The sequence below is a fragment of the Impatiens glandulifera genome, chromosome 2 (assembly GCF_907164915.1).
Source record: "Impatiens glandulifera chromosome 2, dImpGla2.1, whole genome shotgun sequence".
Lineage (NCBI taxonomy): Eukaryota > Viridiplantae > Streptophyta > Magnoliopsida > Ericales > Balsaminaceae > Impatiens > Impatiens glandulifera.
The window spans coordinates 60950629-60970456 of NC_061863.1; the positions used below are offsets into that span (position 1 = coordinate 60950629).

Here is a 19828-nt window from a genome sequence, read left to right on the forward strand (position 1 = left end):
TCAATAAGAGTTATAGAATGAATAAGACTGCAAAAGGATTTGAAATTCTAGAATCAATATTTGACAAAGTATAATATTGTATGCTTTTTTTCTTCCAAAAATTCATTAACAAATCATTAATTCCAATATTATTTTGGAGTTATTTTTAAAATGTTTTCAGGACTAACTTGAACTTCCAACCCGTTTATGATTGGTTTCTAATTTATTTTAATTGCAATCTATTCGATATTTTCTTAATTTTTTGGATCGATTAAAAACGGGTAAGGTCAGTTTTTCTAGTCACCCCTAATACGACAACCATTCAACTTTCAACTTAATGAGTGGAGTTTTAATATCACAATCATAAGAATCAACAATAACAAAAAATAAAAATAAAAATCATTGCAAAGTCAAGTATAGCCAAATGAATAAGTGAAGGATGATATATAAATGTTAAAATTCCATAAGCACAAAATTGGAGGAGGACCTGACCACCACCCAACTGGCAAAACATTGATTCACCAAAATACATGAATCTCATATTTACATACAGAGACCCCTCTCTTACAACTAGATCAAATCAAACAAAAGAAAGAAAGAAAGAAAACCCATCAAATCAGCTGACGACCTGCATCAACATATCACCATGATCGTGATCAGATATGCAAGCATCAATCAATTTTTAACCTAGAAACTTAATAATCAGATTTCATTTGGCATGAAGTTTCTGCATATACATACAGTGTTATTTTTATAAACCTATGAAACACTCTTCCCTACTATAATCATCAACTTCTATAAGCAGGAAACCAACACCAAATTCGGTTATTCTGAAATCCACTTAGGCCAGTGTTTCTCAGTACATGATTATTGACGACCAATGTATGCAAATTATTACTAGTTAAGAGAGAATTCACTTACTTCTTCTGAGTTGTTCTTCCCACTGAGAATCTACTTCTGATCCGTATAACAATGGCTTGATTTTCGAAAGAGATATAGGAGTCAACGGAGGTGAACTTACTTCCGCAGCTTTCTCACAGTGTTGAGGAGATTCCAATAGTTTGGCCACGTGAGTTGCCATAGCCCTCTGATTGTTGGAGGGTATTGAGAAGCTACGATGACAGACGGAGGAGGAATTGGCAGAGGGTTTGGATTACTGAAAGCGGTAACATGGCTGCTTTTATTTAGAGGAGGTGGCGGTTCTTGATTCTTGAGGATCAACGGACCAGAATACCCACTTAAAGAAGCTACCGGCTTGGGGGGGGACGACCACCACTCCTGATGATTTACCACCACTTGGAGGAGGCCTCGGAAGCTCATGAAGCTCACTTATTTTTGGTGAAGATGCAATCGAGGTGATGAAGCAGGAGATACTTTCGGTGAAATAGAAACAGGTACTCGAGAGAGAAGCATCCCCCCGGAAGTTATTTGGGAGGAAGTTCACTATGGAGATTGGGCCACTTACAGATATAAAGGGTTTTGCACCTGAGGCAGCTTTGTTTGAAAGTGGACCAGAAAAGGCTTGCCTCTTCGGCTTTTTACCATCAGAGGATCCTGGGAGTGAAGGAAACAATACGCTAGGGGGGAGTGTGTATTAACTACTCGCTTTAACTTTTGATTTTGAGTTAACAGAACCTAAGGGGTTGACATCTATGAAATCTTTCCCTTCTTTTTGAGGTTGCTGCAATGGAGATGAGTGCCACTGAGACTGGTGGGAGCTGCCACTAATGTTACTTACTGGCCTTGATTTGGAACTGAGCTATTGCTCTAACCGAATTCTATTTTTTTGCATCATCGGGTGTGGGTAATACATAAGAGTGAGATTTCCTTGCAGGGACTTGAGGCAAGTCTCTGATTTGTATCCCGGATTGAACTTTTTCTCTGGAAATATTGGTGCAGAATAGCTGCTCCACCGAGATTCAACCTTCAAAGGCTGATTTCCCTGGTTTACAACATAAATTCATGTCCAAGAATTAAAAATTTGAGAAACTGATGTTTGTGGACAATACTTGCCAAACTAATAAAAACAAGGCAGCAATATGGGAGAACTTGGGTAGAAGGATACTGATATATTGGTGATAGCCAGTGACAAGAATAGTATCAAAGAAATTCTAGGGCCTTATTTGATGATGAAAGGGTTATTTGGATTAGTCAAATAACCCGTATCACGCCATCATCATCAACTGAAATACCCTTACTTTATTTTAATAACATTTTAAAATATTAAATACAAAGAATAATTAGTCATACAGCCCCAAATATCACTTTTCATCAAACAAGTATTTTTTTTAATCAGATCATTTGAAAGAAAATAAAAATTAAAAACTACATCAAACAAGCTCCTAGAACATAGATGCCTGAAAATTGAAGCTAGAAAATCCAATCATGATGTACAAGTTAAAAGTAGAGCAAACATCTCAAGGGAGCAACTAAGCAACAGTTAGAGTTTTACACAGCACGATGTAACTATTTACACAGATTGTGCATCAACTGTGGACAGGAGAGTTTTTAAGCCCATGGCATGGTCAGACAAACAATATAGCCACTTCATTAGCTAAAACATCTCAAACACTCTTATAATCTTATTAGAAGATGACTTACTTCAGTAGAATTCCTTGATCCAGAAATGGCATCAGATACTTGCTTATTTTCCTCTATAGACAAAACATACTCCTCATCACCATGCTACCATAGCTATTAACATGTACATCGTCCCATTTCCTACATCTTCAAATCCATCAAGTTGATAGTCTATGTGTTGCTTTTTAGTGACTCTATTCAAAAGAGGCTCAATGGCTGTCAAGTGATTTAAGCCCATTCTTAAAGAAACTCATCTGTTAACAATTAGAACGGAAACCATTATAAAAATAATAATACAGACTCACAAGAGAGAAAGAACTTACTTTCTATTAACAAAAATAAATGATCACCTGAGCAGCTGATGACGAGCATGCCTGCGTTAACAAACTGCGCCATTGCCCTTGCTTCAAAGATTTCAATCGAAATATACAACGGATTCCACCTCAGCATATTCATCACGAGCAGCTTTTAATTGTTGTGAAAATACACTCTCCCCTTTTCCACTTCTGGACTTCCCTTTCTCTTGATATTGAGCCACAATATGTTCATATATTTTTCTGGAGATAAATCAACAAGTTATAACAATCCATATCAAACAAACTCAATAGGTTACATTTAACAGCTTATTGATGTCAGCAAATATCAACAATAATATTTCCTATGCAGGTCAAGTCAAATGCCTTCATGGAAGTTACACTACTTTCCTACTGATGCTAGCAAATGTCCCCCAACAATTTTTCCTCAGATTTAAAACTCTGAACAAAGAAGTATCATATTTTACTGTTTCAAGAAGGTGAAGCTAATCCTGAATTAAAGGATTGCACCATCACATGTTCACAGTCCTCAAACATCTAAAACGGAATAAAGAGCAAGATGTCAGAGACATCAAAGTTCATGCAATCCTTCATTTTCTGAACCATGCCTAGAGAAACTACTCTTGTATGTCAAGATACCAACATAATCACTTAGACAAATTCAGGTGAAAACGATCGTTTATTATTGATACAAGATTGTGAAGAGATAATATAAATTGTTCTTGAATTGATTTATCTTAATTGTTTTGTCATAGTGTGCATGTGGGAGCTCTTTTCACAGATGGGAGGAGGGATAGGAAATGGAAGGGAGGAAACTAGGTGTGGTATCAAAATACTTTTATATGAGCACAATAACATATGCTGTTTCAAAATACTTTTTTAAGTAGTATAGCACACAAAATGAGAAGGAAAATAGTAAATAAAAAAAAAAAAATAGCTATCTGCACCTCTAGCTGAACCTGTTTCCAATGGACAATAATTGGTATTAAATCAATATGCTGTGTATTAGGAAACTTGAAATTTGTACCTTTTCTCGTCGCATTGTAGCTTCATCTCCTGAAACAGAAACAATCAACTATCCAATGAGTGATGATTCTATGCTAACACCATAGTTAAATAAAGCAAACTGCAAAATTGTTTAGAACCAAAAAATTAAAAAGAAGTATGAAATTGATGACAATCTAGATAACAACAGCATTTCAAAGATAAAAATCAATATTTACCAACCTCCACTGTTCGAAGGGTCTTTCAGTAGAGACTCTGAGGGGTTGTGATTGGTCAGAAGTAGATGACCACAAGCTAAAATGAAGAAAGGTGTAAATTATTCATCAAGCTGAACCGGAGCCATGAACTGATAATCCAGAAGCAAGAGACATAAAAGACTCACATATCTATCAAAAAGTTTCTGTAGATCAAACTGAGCGTCTCCCAGCATAGATAATAGTTTATCTGGAGGCACAACAACAACAACAGCTTTTCATCCATCCATTAAAATGCAAGTGGTCATGAATACGCACGCTTTCACAATTTACTAATAGTTTGCTCAAATTTTAGAATAGTAAAAATGTTTTTTTTTTCTGAAATTTGAAAATAAAAATACTAGGAAAGAGATTTATTGTGTATATAGATATATCAATTACAACAACTAGAGTAACAACATGTCTCCTGATAAGTCACAACTTTTATTTATTACCAGGTGATGCTTGAACCAATTTGATCCAGATGAAGTATTAGAAGTTCATGGGTGAATAGTTCTTTTGCATGTAAATTTTCAGTTACTAATAAGGAGAGGTGTAATGACCCTTACAGCTTTCATCATCATCATTCAATGCAGGCTTTCCTGCAGAAAACAAGTGCCAATGTCTTGCAGTGACTCCGAAAATTCTGAAAATATAAGTTCAATAGAATAAGATTTAGCAAATCAAAAACATCTATGGCATTAAGTTCATCATGGGAATCTCTGATTAAGATGAAAAGATTTCATCAGCAGCAGGACTGTCATTGAATGTTTTACGTATAGCACATATTCTATCTATGGTTGGTCTGTTGTATTATAATGAAAGAACAGAACATTGAGTTACAGACAGCAACAAAGTCCGTAAGTACCATATACACTATTTGTGGCTGCAGCAGCTGCAGAAAGTAAGTTGTCATAGCAACTTCTCATGTCTTGCATATCCTGGTACAGTAAGAGCTGAAACAGAACCCAAGGAAAGCACACAATAAATTCACCGAATCTATAGCCAGTATGTCCAACGAAATGTAGTAATAGTTTCTGTATTAGCACAAAACACCCGAACCCTATGCCGGGAGAAGGTGCTGCAGTTACAGCGAACAATGTCTACTCATTACTCTTTCACATTTATAGGATAAATATAAAAGAAAGGGTTTAGAAACTATTGGTCTAAACGAGTTTCACCATTCAAACAAAGAAATTGCATCAATAGCCGGTCAATATGATCAATTAACTATTGAAACGGATTCACGAAGATTTCTTATTTGCTACTAGAACTCCAGTCCTCATCCAAATACATTTTTTCCAAATTACAGGAACATAAAATGAAAAGTTACAGAACCTCTAAGACGGCAAGAAGTACCTCATGCGAACCAGAGGGAAATCCTACATTTCTCTTCATCGAAATTAATAAGCCAGTTTGATATTTCTCCCAACTTCGAATTAAGAAGAAATTAAATACATTCCCGAAAGATTTTTGCCAGTTTGAAGCCAAAACCACTGGCATAAAAAATATAAGAACGAGAATTTCAAACATCAATCGTGATCTGGCAGTTTGGTAGCGGACTGTAAAACCCTAAATGTACGTCACTGTGCTTTATCTTCATAATAAACGAGATCCGGAAGCCATTGAAAAAAAGTGAAGAAGAAGAAGAATCAAATGGTCATCACCTGTGAAGCTTGATCGAGCTCATTCAAACGCAACATATGTTGACGCTCCTTCTTCTCCTTGTCATCACTCCTGAGGAGACCAAATTTCCGCAGCTTCCCCAGTGAAGATTTCATTCCGACGAGATTCAAGTCTAACAATTTATATAGAGAGAGAGAAATAGAAACACAGTCTCGCCGGCAATAGTTCAGTTTATTTTCCGATTCGAGTCACGGGGAGAATGAGGAAATGACGGAGACAGGAAAACAAGGTTGAAGGAAGATGAACAGGGCGACTGACTGTTTAATTAGTTTTTTTATATATTTTATTTAATTCATATCTATTTTAAGTTTAAATGAAGTCAAATACCTATATGAAAGAAGGCAAATTCACCATATTTTGATTAAATTAAATTATATATTTATATTATATTGCTATTATTATTATTATTATTATGAGATTCTGAATTACTTAAGAAATTTATCTAAATGACTGAAATTATTCCAACCTGTGACAGCTGTCAGTAAAATATTTTATGCTATTGTTATGGTCAAACATTTATTTTCAGTGACAAAGATTAAAAAGTAAAAAAATGTAAGAAACTTAATTAACAAATTTTACTTTTTTAACCATATATTGTTGAGTTCTACTTTTTGTATGCAATTCACCATGTAATATCTGTTTTTAATATATTTTTAGTCATTGTGTCTTGGTGGGGTCTATTAAATTTGTAAACCGTATTATGTAAACATATTTTGGTAAATTTAGCAAAATGTTTTTGATCAAATCAACAAAAAAAAATATATATATATATATATTGTTTGATATAAAAACAACATATATTTTCATAAAACTATCACTTTTTATTATACTTTAAACCAAACGATTATATTGTAGCCATCAGACCTAGATTATATATTTATAAAATTTAAAATACCCTCATATTTTTATTTTTTATTTTTTCAAATTTCTTTTTATATATATTTTTTTTAAAGATTTCATCTATATATTAAAAATTATCAAAAATCGTTTAAACATAACGACAAAACATGACATGAAAAAAAAATAAAACGTTACTGAATAGGTTATCAAGTTGGTAAGTTCATAAAAAAAACGATTAACTTTCCGACAGACTCTACTAACTTTCAGGAACAAATCTCAAAAAACATTACAAATATAATTATTAATAATACGCATAAACAACTACGATCAATCAAAACTTCTTAACTAGCTAAAATAATGTCACAAAATCAAATTTATACAGTGACTCCAAAACACTCCAACTCTCTTTATTTTTAATGTTATCATTAATTTCATTGTATATATAAATAAACATATTTTATCATTATGATAAAGTATATTATTTATTTTTTTCAAAAATATTTAAATTATCTTTGTGGTATTAAAAAATAACAAGAAAACGGTTGATTAGTGTAATTATAGTATTTTTAAGTTATAAATTTAATTAAAAAGTTAATTGTTTATAAATATATTTTAATATTTACAAATAAATATTACAATGTTAATTATGAATACTAATAAAAAAAAGTTATTTAGCTTCTTAAATTATTTTTAGTCATTTCATTATACATTTATATATATATATTTTATATTCATAGAATAGTTAGTATTGTTCTTTTTATTTTCTTCTGATAATTGGAGATTAATAATTCATGGTTTCACTTTTATCGTTTATTTTGTTTATATTATTTTTGTTTATGGGTAAATATTTTCGTGTTTTACAGATTTTTTTTTATGTTTTTTCACTCATTTTTTTTTTTAATTTTGTGTGTCGTGCTGATTTATATTATTTTGCATGTTATTTTTTTTTTTAAAAAAAAAAACTTACAAAAGTAATGACTATAAGAATGTTTTTAATCTCTTATTGAACTAAATGAGGTGTTCTCCCTTCCCGTTGAATTTAACATCTTGTTCATTAACTTGAAATATCATAAAATTAAACCAACAAAAGTAATAATTTATAAGTGTTGCTTCTAGTCTTGGATAAGCGGTCGCGGGGAGCTCAAGGAAGTCCAAAGTGGACCGGTATAATATTAGGTCAAGTCAAATTTAAGTTTTCACTTTTTTCTAATCTCATTGAACAAGATAATAAAGGCTTAATTAATTATTAGAAGGGAAAAATATTTTTGTAATATTGTAACATATCAATGATATTCTTTTTTTTAATTGATAAAGTTTTCATAAGTAAGGTAAGATTATATCTTTTACGTCAAAAAAAACAAAAGTAGTTACAAGATGATATATAATAAGTTAAGCAAACTAATACTAACTAGAAATTTTTTCGAGTTAGTACACACCCGGATAAAAATATAATTAAATAAATTTAATAATAAAAAAAATAATAATATGTATTTAATGTTTAAATTTTTTAATAAATCACGAATAAAAATAAAACGCTCATATTGCACATTTTATTTCTTAAGGTAAAACAATTTATTTTCTCACATATTTTTTTTAAATGAATATCTCTTATCGTGACCTTACACTCAATCAAATATTTATTCATATTATACATAAGTTAGTTAAAAAGTTTAACTTAAATAGTTAAAATGTCTCACGTTCATCAAATTTGGTGTTAAATTTAAAATATAAAGTTTTATTGACATAGTTGGTTAAATGGTTGTACTTATTTTGTTAGGTTGAAAATTCGAAACACATATAGCATTTTAAATTTTATTTTTAACCGTTTTAAGTATATATGGGCGGGTCAACCCACAATTCGACTCAAGTATCCATTTGCTCTCATATATATATTCAAATTAACCACAGTTCTCAACCTGATAATCCGGACACTTTAAAAATTAAGCATCATTATATATATATATATATATATATATATATATATTAGTTAGTTAAAAAATTGAACTTATATTGTTAAAATGTTCCGCGTTCATTAAATTTGGTGTTGAATTTAAAATATAAAGTGTTATTAGTCTATTTGGTTAAGGGTTATACTTGTTTTTGTTATGTTGCAAGTTCGAAACACACATATAACATTTTAAATTTTATTTTAACCGTTTTAAGTATATATATGAACGCACAATCCGGACACTTTATATATTTTATATATATATATAGAGATTAGTTAGTTAAAAAGTTTAACTTATATTGTTAAAATGTCCTGCGTTCATCAAATTTGGTGTTAATTTAAAATATAAAATGTTATTAACCTAATTAGTTAATGTGTTGTATTGTTTTGTTAGGTTATAAGTTCGAAACACACATGTAACATTTTAAATATTATTTTTAATCGTTTAAGTATATATGGGCAGGTCAACCCACAATCCGACCCAAAATATCCATTTACTCTCACATATATATATCCAAATTAATCACTACTCTCGACCCGTCAATTCGGACACTTTAAAATGAAGCATATATATATAGATATAGATATCATACACCAACTAAACATCAAATTAAGTTAGATCAAATAGGTGTCATATCTTTAACTATAAGCTACCTCTCCTTTGATGTGTTTAAATAATATTTAAAAATTAATCCTTATATCAAATACATTGTTTCACATTTCAATATAAATGATTTTATATATTACATATTTGTAGTATGTGAGTTCCTATATATAATTCTAACTAAGGACAAAAATTTAAAAAGTGTAAGAATAAAATTGCAAAAATAAAATACTTGGATAGAATTAAACCCATCACAAAATATACACTATTTTTTATAAGTTTTAAATGATCTGAATACATAAAAGTTTAATAAATAATAATAAAAAATTAAGCACAATTTAAACAAAATACAATATTTACATAGATCAGATTCGATCCTACTTATATCACTATAAATAATAAATTTCAACCAAAATTAATTTATTTTATACAATAAGGTATAGAAACATTATGATTGGTCAAGTAATTTTCAGTTTACAGTTTTACACTTATTTTGTTTAGATACTTTTTATCCCTCTATCAATAAAATATAGTAATTAGTTTAGTTTATCGATCATTTGGAACCTTTAATAAATAAATGATTTTCAATTAACTTTACTACATGAGTAAAACAAATTAGACTTGATATATCAAGTTATAATAGTATTTTTAGTTGTATAGTGGTTAATATCATGAATAATTTAAATGCAAAGAAATTAATATTAAGGACTAGATAAAAAAAAATAAAGAAATTACATATAACCAATGTAACATTATAATAAATAGCAATTTCAGTTTAAATTGAATTATAAATTAATTTTAAATGCTAATAATTATATAAATTAAATTAAGAGAACCTAAAAAAATGTTAGCCTTTATCTATAATGTTCTTTTACTATATACATATTTCACTTTTGTATTTATTTATTAATAAATTAACACAAATTTTTATTAGACCACCTATTTACTTAAAAGTATTTTTGAAGTATAATCAAATTTGAGTTTTTTAATATAAATCAAATTCGTGACATAATTTATTAAGTAACAATTATAAAATTTAGGTTATGTAGGTACGCTTAATTTATTTGTTAATTTTAGACGATAAATTATATTTCTTTGAAGTAAATAAAATATATTTACGTTTCATATTAAAAATTTAAAAGAATGTGTTTATTTTTTTATTCTCAAATTTCTCCACAATAAATTTACAATTTAATAATTTAGTAAAAAATATTTTTGATTGAGAACACTTTAAAGCAGAGAGGATGTCATGTTTTTTTAGAATATGTTACGTATCTTATCTTAAAAAAATAATTAGATTAAAATAATTTAGGCTTAATTAACATAAAATTATTACACATATTATTCTAACAAAAATAATTAGCACATAACAAATAATAAAGTATTAAAAGAAAATAGTTATGATAAATAAAAAGTAATGTCATATTTGTGGTGGCAAATAGCAATTACGGTACAAAAAAGATCGGGTTTTCTCTAAAAAGGTGGTACCCAGAACGGTTGGATTGGTCGAAACCGTCGGATTCAATTAGTCCATTTTAATCCAAAATTGGATTTTAAACCCTAGCTAGCGTTGGTGCCTGAAATTTGAAAAATGAAAGGCAGATATACGCTGAAGAAGAAATTGGCTGGGCAAACATGTCTCAAGTCTGAACCTGGACGACCTAACTGGGCGGGCGCTGTTGTATCTTTTTCCTTCTCTTCACTCTTCCTCACACCAATCCCCACGGCTATTTAGAAAGAAGAAATTAATAAAAGATCTCCACGGCTACTTTCTATTTCGCCCTTGTCTTCTTCACAACCAGAAATAAAAGGTTGCATATCTCTTCCCAATACTTGGACCTTATCTTAACACCGACGAAAAGGCAATATAATCGAAGCAGCTACTCGTGAATCTCAATTTTCCTTCTACACACAGCTTCCAGCTTCCTTTGGAAATCCTTTCCTTCTCGGGGAAGCGAATTTATTCTTTACGAGGTTTGTTATCGTTTCCTCTCTTTTCATTATCTGGATCATCGTTACTGTTGCTTTTTGTGTTAACTTGCCTAGGTCTTTATTTATTTTAAATTTTTTTCTATTTATTTGAAAACCCTATATTTTATTTCGTTAGGGATGATTCAAGCTCGGTATTTAGGGTTCTTCTCTTAACTTTAATTTTTATTGTTGAAACGTTGCTTCACGATGATAAAGATTCAAAGCTTGAATCTTTACGGGAGGAAAGAGATAACAATGAAGGAAATCTAAATTCGGGAAAATGATTGAATTGGAAAAGAATTACAGCGTATTACAAATTAGGGCTACTAAAACTATAAGCTGGCCCTTCCATTTGTTGAATGTTACAATTGTAAACTCATAGATAAGCTATAATTCTAACTTTCCCTCCTCAAGATGAATCTTGTGAATGTCTTTCATATTCATATTGTCAAGCAATTTGTAAAAATGGGATTTGTATAATGCCTTTGTGGAAAATCCTGCAGCTTATATCTTTTTGTAGACATGTCTTGGTACAATGGATCCCAATTTGAATTGATTTCGTACAATTTGACAGTAGGATGAAAGACTTGATTATGAGTTATGTGTATGTCTGCTTTATTATCACACCAAAGTAGAACCATGAGTGATAGCTCAACTTCATGATATTTTAGAATGTAGGATATCTACTTTTTTTTTTGTTAAATAGTTGATTTCGTACAATTTGGCAGTAGGATGAAAGACTTGATTATGAGTTATGTGTATGTCTGCTTTATTATCACACCAAAGTAGAACCATGAGTGATAGCTCAACTTCATGATATTTTAGAATGTAGGATATCTACTTTTTTTTGTTAAATGGTCCATGTATATTAAAAATGATAAGAATTGTTTAAGCACAACGAATGTAGGATATCTATTGCAGCTCAAAAACTGTGGTTGCCATCCTTGTGAAATTCTGCTTATGTGAGGACCGATATACAATCATCTGTTTCTTGGTATTCCATGATATAAGAGATGTTCCTCATTTTATGCAGTACCCAATAACTGAACTCATGCTGTCGCACTGTCTGCATCTAAGTGTCTTTCCAATTTTACTTAATTGTTTGATGAATATAATATGCCTAATGATGTCTCCCTTTAAGCCATTATCTATCAGATCCTGGCTCTGTTTCTCAGAGTGAAGCAATAATCCGTCTCATGGCCATATCTGTGGTGGAATTTGCTTGTATCGACCCTTGTCTGGGTTCTGCTATCTGAATGAGACCCTTCTTCAGGAGTACTTCGAGAACACTACTCATTGGGACATCCTTAAGGAAAGAAGAATGATTCAAAGGGTTTGAACCATTTTCTATAGAAAGAAGTTTGACCACATGTAAAGATGTGTTCCAGTGAGTTACGTATGGGTCTTGCATATATTGACTGTTGCACACTGAAAACAATCATGCCTTGAAAGTTTAAATATATCAATCTCCCTATTAACCACTTGTACTTTTTCGGTGTCTTGTAGTCTTCACTTTCACTGTTGCTTGACAGAATCATTATTCTTACCTAGGGTGTTTGTGCAGGTTTGACACCAATCAGGCCAGGCCTGTGTCCTTTAAGATGCATAAAATATATTTTCTTTGATTTATTAACATTCCACTCCCATGTGAATATATTTCTAGGCCAAGAGTTTTTTAGCTTTGCCAAAGTCCTTTATTGTGAATAATCCATTTTAAGTAAGTTTTGACTTTATAAGTTTCTTCTAGATCACTTCTAGCTATGTATATCGTTAACATAAACAAGCAAAGTTGTGAAATTTGATGGATTTCTTCTAATGTATAAGCAATTATCATTTGAGGATTGTTGAAACCATATTGAATTGGACATCTAAAGAACTCTGGGCTTGCTTTACATATAGGCTTCCTACTAGCCCACATACTTGTCCAGGTTTTTGATAAGTTTTGAATTAGAATTCAGTGATACTTGGTTCAAGTGTAGGATAGTACCTTAATAATAGCTTGATTACAGATCCTGCATTCTCTTTCATCTCAATAACCCCACCATCCCATCTTACATCCCCTCATTTATCACATCATTCAAATCATCAACCAATCTATTTTTTTCTTGTATTAAATTTCATTATATGTTTATACTCTTAACACAAATACCCCACTTTTTCATAACCCCAAATGAACCAGTTTATTTGGGAATAACCCATAAACGCACAAGGCTATATGTTGTCAACATTTGAAAGATTTTCTCCTTCACTGGTTCTCCAATAAGGTTGAGTTGGGTGCTGATCATGTCACCATGTTCTTGCCTTAGTAGCCAATTAGTTTGAACCAATCTGGGTAGCAAATTAGTTTGAACACACCTCTTGAGTCTGGTCATTTATTCTACAGTGTGAGCACCATAGATTCCTCTTGTTCTTGCCAAAATGTTTTGATCTATTCTTGTTGAAAGGGATGTTCTGATTTCTTAATATCGAGTCTTGTCCCTCCTTTGCAAGCATGGATACATTATCATTTGTAGTCTAATTCCGTACCTCTATTTGCTTCTCAATACTAAGCATCATCATGAAGGCCTTACTTGCAGATGGTGAAGAATCCATTACCAAAATCTGTCCTTTAATATGTTCCCAGCTCTCATTCAGTCCCATTAAACGTTGAATGAGCTTATTAAAGTTTTTTTTCTTATGTTAGTTAACAAGTACATAGTCCAGCATATTGACATTTGCATACAAAAATTGGCATGACAACTTGCCGATATTCCATAACCTTTTTATGGTAGAAAAATATTTTATAATTTCATATCATCTTGGCTAATGGTGTTAATATCACTTTGTGTTTGGAATTTCATAGGAACATTATGTGCTTCATATCTTTCCCAGAGCCTTTTAGTGGTGGTCTTATATATGAAAAATTCATTTCTCTTTTAACATTGAATTTGAATCCAAGATCTCACCAGGTCTACGCACTCCCATTGATCTCGGATTGTTGGATCTTTAGGGCACTGATATCTTATGCCAACGAGTAACTTGAATTTTGGCAATAGTGCTAATTTAAGATAATTCTGACCTGTGAATGCTATGGTAACCAGTACCATTCCTGGATTGTCCGAACTTTGAATCAACAATGAATCTTCATTATACTTCTTTACAACTTCCTCCATTCTCTTCTCTTCTCTTGTTTCCCTCTTGCTTCTTGATGATCAAGATTCAAGCTTTGCATCTTTACTGGAGAGAGGAAACAATGGAGCAAACTAAATTGGGAAATCGATTGAATCAGAATATAACTACGTCTTGTTACAAATTAGGGCTCGCAAATCCTATTTATAACCTTTGGACTAAAAATTAATAGCTGGCCCTTCATTGGCAGAGATAAGTACTTATAATTGTTTTTCGGCGTTTATATGTGGACTTCTGGTGCTTTATAATCAATATATTCCTCTGTTAATGTCATTTTGTTATATACATAAATCAAGGTGTAAGTTTGGTAATCTAATAATAGGGATATACTTGTACTGTTCTAGAAAGATTATGCTTTCATAGGTTTGTTGTGTTTCTATATGATATCTCAGATTATGAAATTCTAAGCACAGTGGCCAGTAAACTAGTTATAATCTTGATAGTTTTATGCAAAGGTCGTAGGTTCGTGACCTGCATAGGTCGTTTTTAACCTTAGAAATATTTTTCTAGTTAACTCTGTTTTCGTGTTTTTTTTTTCCTTCTTTGATTATGTACCTTGTCTATTTCAGCTCATTTTGCACTAATCAAGTGTTCCTCGCTTTCACAAAAAAATCTCTTTAATGAAAAGTTTACCCTTTCTAAAAAAAAAGAGCTGGTTCATCTCTATCCTCAAGCAATTCTAGCATGAGACAAATATGAAAATGTTATATGCCTTCAAGGAAAGATATTTTATATTTACAGTTACTAGCTAGCGACATACTTTTTACCTTACATGTTTCAAATTTCACTCTAACGAAATTGCAAGGTTCTTTAGTTTGATGATAATTCGGATAATTGCTTGGGTTGGAGACTATGCAAAGTTCTCTAGTTTGATGATAATTCAGATAAATTTTTGGAAAGATGGAGACTGTTTCTTTTCCTGGATTTGTCTGACATGGTGACAACTTATTTGGTCTTGTAAAGATATATGTGTTTTACTAGTTACGCTATTTTTTTAGGTCAAAAGTGATATATTTCAAGTGAGAAAACACAAGAATAGTTCACTGTTGGTAAAGAAGACCAAAAAAATGTATCAAAATTCTTAAAGCAAACAGGCCTAAGAAAAACAGATAGTGATGTTATTAATAGCCCGTGAATTTACTGTTGATTTTCTTTTGTTTGTTTTTTTGCTAGGTTGATTCGATTTTGCAGATTGTCTCGTACGGTATTAGCTAGGTGGATTTTGGCAGAATAAAATGGGCAGTACATTCAATACACAGATTTTGGTGGAGAAGCTAGCTAAGCTCAATCCGTCACAGCAAAGCATTGAGAGTATCCTTATTTATATCACATAAGGTCTTGATTTTTGATATATTTTTCAGCCTTTCTCATAGCTAGCTCTAAGATTGATTTGACTTATTATAATTTGATCAATTTCATGACATCCCTTTTTCTCATTCTGATTATATAAATCCTATGGAATAACAAGAATGGCTTGTTCAGATGATATTAAAAGGCCCTGTTTAATGATTGGTCATTTTGATTGAATCCAAATAATCTCTTTATCCCATCATCCATCACTTCATCAATCAAATTACCCTTACTTTATTTCTTATAACATTTTAAATATTTAATACAAAGGATAATTTAGTCATTTAACCCTCAAACAATCCATTTTTCATCAAACAAGCTCGAAGTAAGTTCTCTCATTTCTGTTGCCATATTTTCCTCGTGACTAGTAAATGTTCCTCAAATGCTGTCCTTAATGAGGTGAAGCTCTGTCACATTGGTGCATTTTCCATATGGACAAGGCAAAACAGGTTGTAGAAACATGGGATAGACAGTTCCATTCTTCCCCACATGAGCAGCGATTGCCACTTCTCTATCTTGCCAATGATATTCTACAAAATAGCAGGCGAAAGGGATCAGAGTTTGTTGGCGAGTTTTGGAAAGTTCTCCCAGGTGCACTTCGTGATGTAATCAAGAATGGTGATGAATTTGGAAAAAATGCTGTTTTACGGCTGGTACTTTCTTCTTAATCACGTTGTCATTTGTTTTACAGTGCTGTCTATGGTCTTGTTTGGAGAAATAAGTTGGTTATTTGAGATAATATGACCATTTTACCCTTCCATCTAGAATATTATTAATGGATAATTAGTAAAGAAAAGAGGGGTATGTATTTATTTTAAATGGTATTGAAATAACTTAACGTGGTAATGATTGCATGGATAGATAATCCCACATATTCCTTGGCAAACAAGGCCTTGTTTATCTCCTATTTGATTAATCAAGCTTTCTCATTATTTTGTCCAAGGCCTTGTGCCTTTGAATTGACAATTTTCTGTTATTCTAGAAACTTAATGAGCTAATCCTTACATCATCTTAAGCCTTTCTTAAAAGTATATATTTGCATTTCGAATATCTTTGACATATTCTAATGTGAAGTTCATGTGTCCCATCTAGGAATAAAAGATTTTTCATAGTAGCCCACATTGGTTTTTGTCCCTTACTCCCTTAGAATTTTAACTACTTCCTATCTGTGGGTTATCTGTAATAAGATTTAACATTTTTGCTTATAGCTTTCCATATAAATTTCTCAATGCTGTTGTCATGCTTCTTTTTGCAGATTAACATTTGGGAAGATAGGAAGGTCTTTATCACTAGAGGACAAAGTCTTAAAGAAGAGTTTTTGGGAAGACAATCAGACAATAGTAATACAAATTTGAAAAACTCATCTTTCAAACTGGTTTGTAGCTTCAACTTTGGTTATGATTATTTCCATAAGCATGTCTTTGATCATAGTTCAATTATCAACTTTAGTTCCTTTATTCTTTTTAACAGAGGCCGGCAGCTGGAGATGCCCTGGACAAGATTGTTTCATGTTATCAATCTGTTTATGGAGGATCATTAGATGAAGATGCTTTACTGAGCAAATGCAGCAATGTTATTAGTTTTATGGAGAAAGCAAATAAAGAGATTGGGTCTGATACTGATTCAGGTGTGCCTTGTTTCATCTACTCATAGGCTATCGAGGCAGTTTCTTTGTTTTGTGTTACTTTCAGTCCATGTACATCTTTTTTTTTTGCATGCTGATGTTAATGAAGCATCTAACATGAAAAATATATTTTAGATAAAAATCTAGAACTTGTTTGATATAGGATTTTGCTTTTTAAATTAACACATATTTTGAAAGAAAAAATATTTGTTTGATGAAAAAGTGGATTATATTGGTTAAATGAGTAAAACATCATTTATATTTAATATTAAAATGTTATAAAAAAAAATTTATGGTAATTTGATATTTTGGTTGATGAGATGATTGATGATGGATAAGGGGTTGCTGGATTAAATCCAATTAACCTTTATCAAACAAGGCCTTAGACTTCTGTAAATGTTAAACTTTTATTTGGCGCTAGTATATATTTTCCTGTAATGATTTATCATTCTTGGTTCTATGTTGAATAGGAAAGCCGATTGGATCTGGCATTATTAAGGAGTTTGAAGGACAGCAAACTGTATTAAGAAATTGCATTGATCAGCTCACAATAGTTGAATCATCAAGAGTAAATCTCTTGTCTCAACTGAGGGAAGCTCTTCAAGAGCAGGTTGGTGGGCAACCCCTTAGTTCCCTAACTGTTTAAACCTATCTTATGTAGCCTTTTCTCTGTGTTTTTTATTTTAATGGATTGACCTAATTTTTTGGGTTTTAGGAGATTAAGCTGGAGCAAACACGCCATCAAATTCAGGTAACTTCCATTGTGTTTAGTACATGTCTACTGTTATTACCTAGTTTTGAAGGCTTTGGGTTTGCTTGTTTTAAATATGATTTTGTGCATTAATTATAAATTTTCAGGTTGCTCAGTCCCAATTAGAACAAGCAAATAGTATCAGCAGGCTGCTATTGAAAGAAGAAGGGTCTATCGCAAAACCACCTTCTGTTGAGAAATCTTGCGGTGACACCAAATCCACAGCTGCGGCTGTAGCTGCCAAGCTGACTGCATCAACCTCATCGGCTCAGATGCTTACTTACGCCCTTTCTTTCCTCGCATCCGAGGGCGTAATTGGAAATACAGGGAACGAAGCCTCCTCAAGCGATTTTCCTCTAGAAAAGAAACTTAAACTTGATCAAGACCATTCCATTGCTGCTAAACCGCCTCCACCGCCACCTTCATCTCCTCCTCCGATGCCACCATTGCCGCCACCTATGCAGCAGCCCTATCAGGTTCCCCAGTTCATGCAGACTGCCGGACCAATCAACTTCCCATATTCGTATGGCCCTCTCCAGCCCCTCCAACCGCCTGCCTATCCTAGCTCATCGGGAACTCAAGTGGTTAATGCGATCAGTTCAAGTTCCCCTCCAGCAAATGTATACCAAGGATCAGAAGTTGGATATTATGGACAGCAACAATCGACGCCTCCTACAATGGCGCCCATCTCCAGGCAGTAGGGTGTGGCTTCATTTTTTTTACTTCTTTTTTTTTTGGTATTTTTGCCCATAATACAGTATTAGTGGTAGCGACAGCCAGAGTAAATGTTTGTACTAGTAGTAGTAGTAACATGTAATGATTTATGTTGAGGGGTGGGATTTATGGTGTTTTTTTAATGTTGTTGGATGGACACAATTTGTTGAATTTGTGGATGATGGTGTCTTTGTAGTTGACATTAATTATATGCATAGTTTCTTAGCGTCGATTCTGAAACAGACAACTGTGTTTTTCTTTTTCTTTCTAAAAGGTGTTAAGAAGAAGTGATTTCTCCACAGATTTACAAAAGGGTGGAATGAATCGCGATTTAAGCACACCACACCGAGTCATCGCTTGGTAGTGGTATAAGGGAAGAATTTTGTTCTTATGATCATTTAATAAGACCATTATGATACCTTAAGTTCAATCTCTATCTCCTTAATTGGTTATATATGGGATTTTCTTTCTACATCTTATTTGTCAATCATAATATGTATACAAATGTTTGAAAAAGTATATTATGTAAATGAAATAAAGAAATTCACTTAAATTATTTGTTTGGAATTATATATGAGTAAGCTAGTTATAATTTTAGATAAAGTTGGGCAGTTGGAAAACTATCCATGTGGGTGGTACAAGCATGCAAGGACAAGTGGTACTCATGTCCATACATCATGTTACTCAAAAGAAGAAGGCTGCAAAAGATAAAGACCAAATTAAAGGAGCTACCTAGATAGCTAAGCAGGCTTCACAAATACTATTTTCCTATTTATTTATTTATTTATTTATTTATTTATATTAACTAGCTTGGTCAAAAGAAACTTGTCAAGTTCTCCCCACTACAGATTTCATCATTTGGGACTCTCTCCATTTGAACCTGCAGTTCCCATGTGAAGGAATTACTTCAAAACTAGCATCCCACCGACCACCTTTTTTCAATTGGATTGTCCCTTGTCCATCTAAACAAGGTAACAATCTTTTTCTCTTTTCATGAAAAACAATTTTGTTTTTTTTAACCTAAGAAAGCTATCACGACACTCCAAAACAACGACTTTTAC

The 19828-nt window shown here is 32.0% G+C and overlaps 2 protein-coding genes across 2 annotated transcripts; one reads left to right on the top strand and one right to left on the bottom strand.

The window, feature by feature from the left end:
• Positions 1–404: 404 nt before the first annotated feature.
• On the bottom strand, positions 405–6020 carry LOC124926868 (uncharacterized protein At2g33490-like). The gene is given in 14 exon segments (XM_047467176.1): positions 405–607; positions 901–1921; positions 2581–2776; positions 2778–2813; positions 2910–2989; positions 2992–3116; positions 3901–3929; positions 4101–4115; positions 4117–4172; positions 4248–4322; positions 4681–4711; positions 4714–4757; positions 4980–5067; positions 5779–6020. Coding segments are annotated over 12 exon segments (813 nt in total). The 5' UTR covers positions 5893–6020; the 3' UTR covers positions 405–607; positions 901–1921; positions 2581–2656.
• A 4758-nt stretch (positions 6021–10778) lies between these two features.
• Positions 10779–18997, top strand: LOC124925986 (regulation of nuclear pre-mRNA domain-containing protein 1A-like). The gene is made up of 8 exons (XM_047466137.1): positions 10779–11163; positions 15502–15639; positions 16084–16331; positions 16934–17053; positions 17149–17305; positions 17773–17912; positions 18018–18053; positions 18161–18997. The coding sequence occupies exons 2-8, from the start codon at positions 15564–15566 to the stop codon at positions 18752–18754; spliced, it is 1371 nt and encodes a 456-aa protein (XP_047322093.1). The 5' UTR covers positions 10779–11163; positions 15502–15563; the 3' UTR covers positions 18755–18997.
• Positions 18998–19828: the final 831 nt, after the last annotated feature.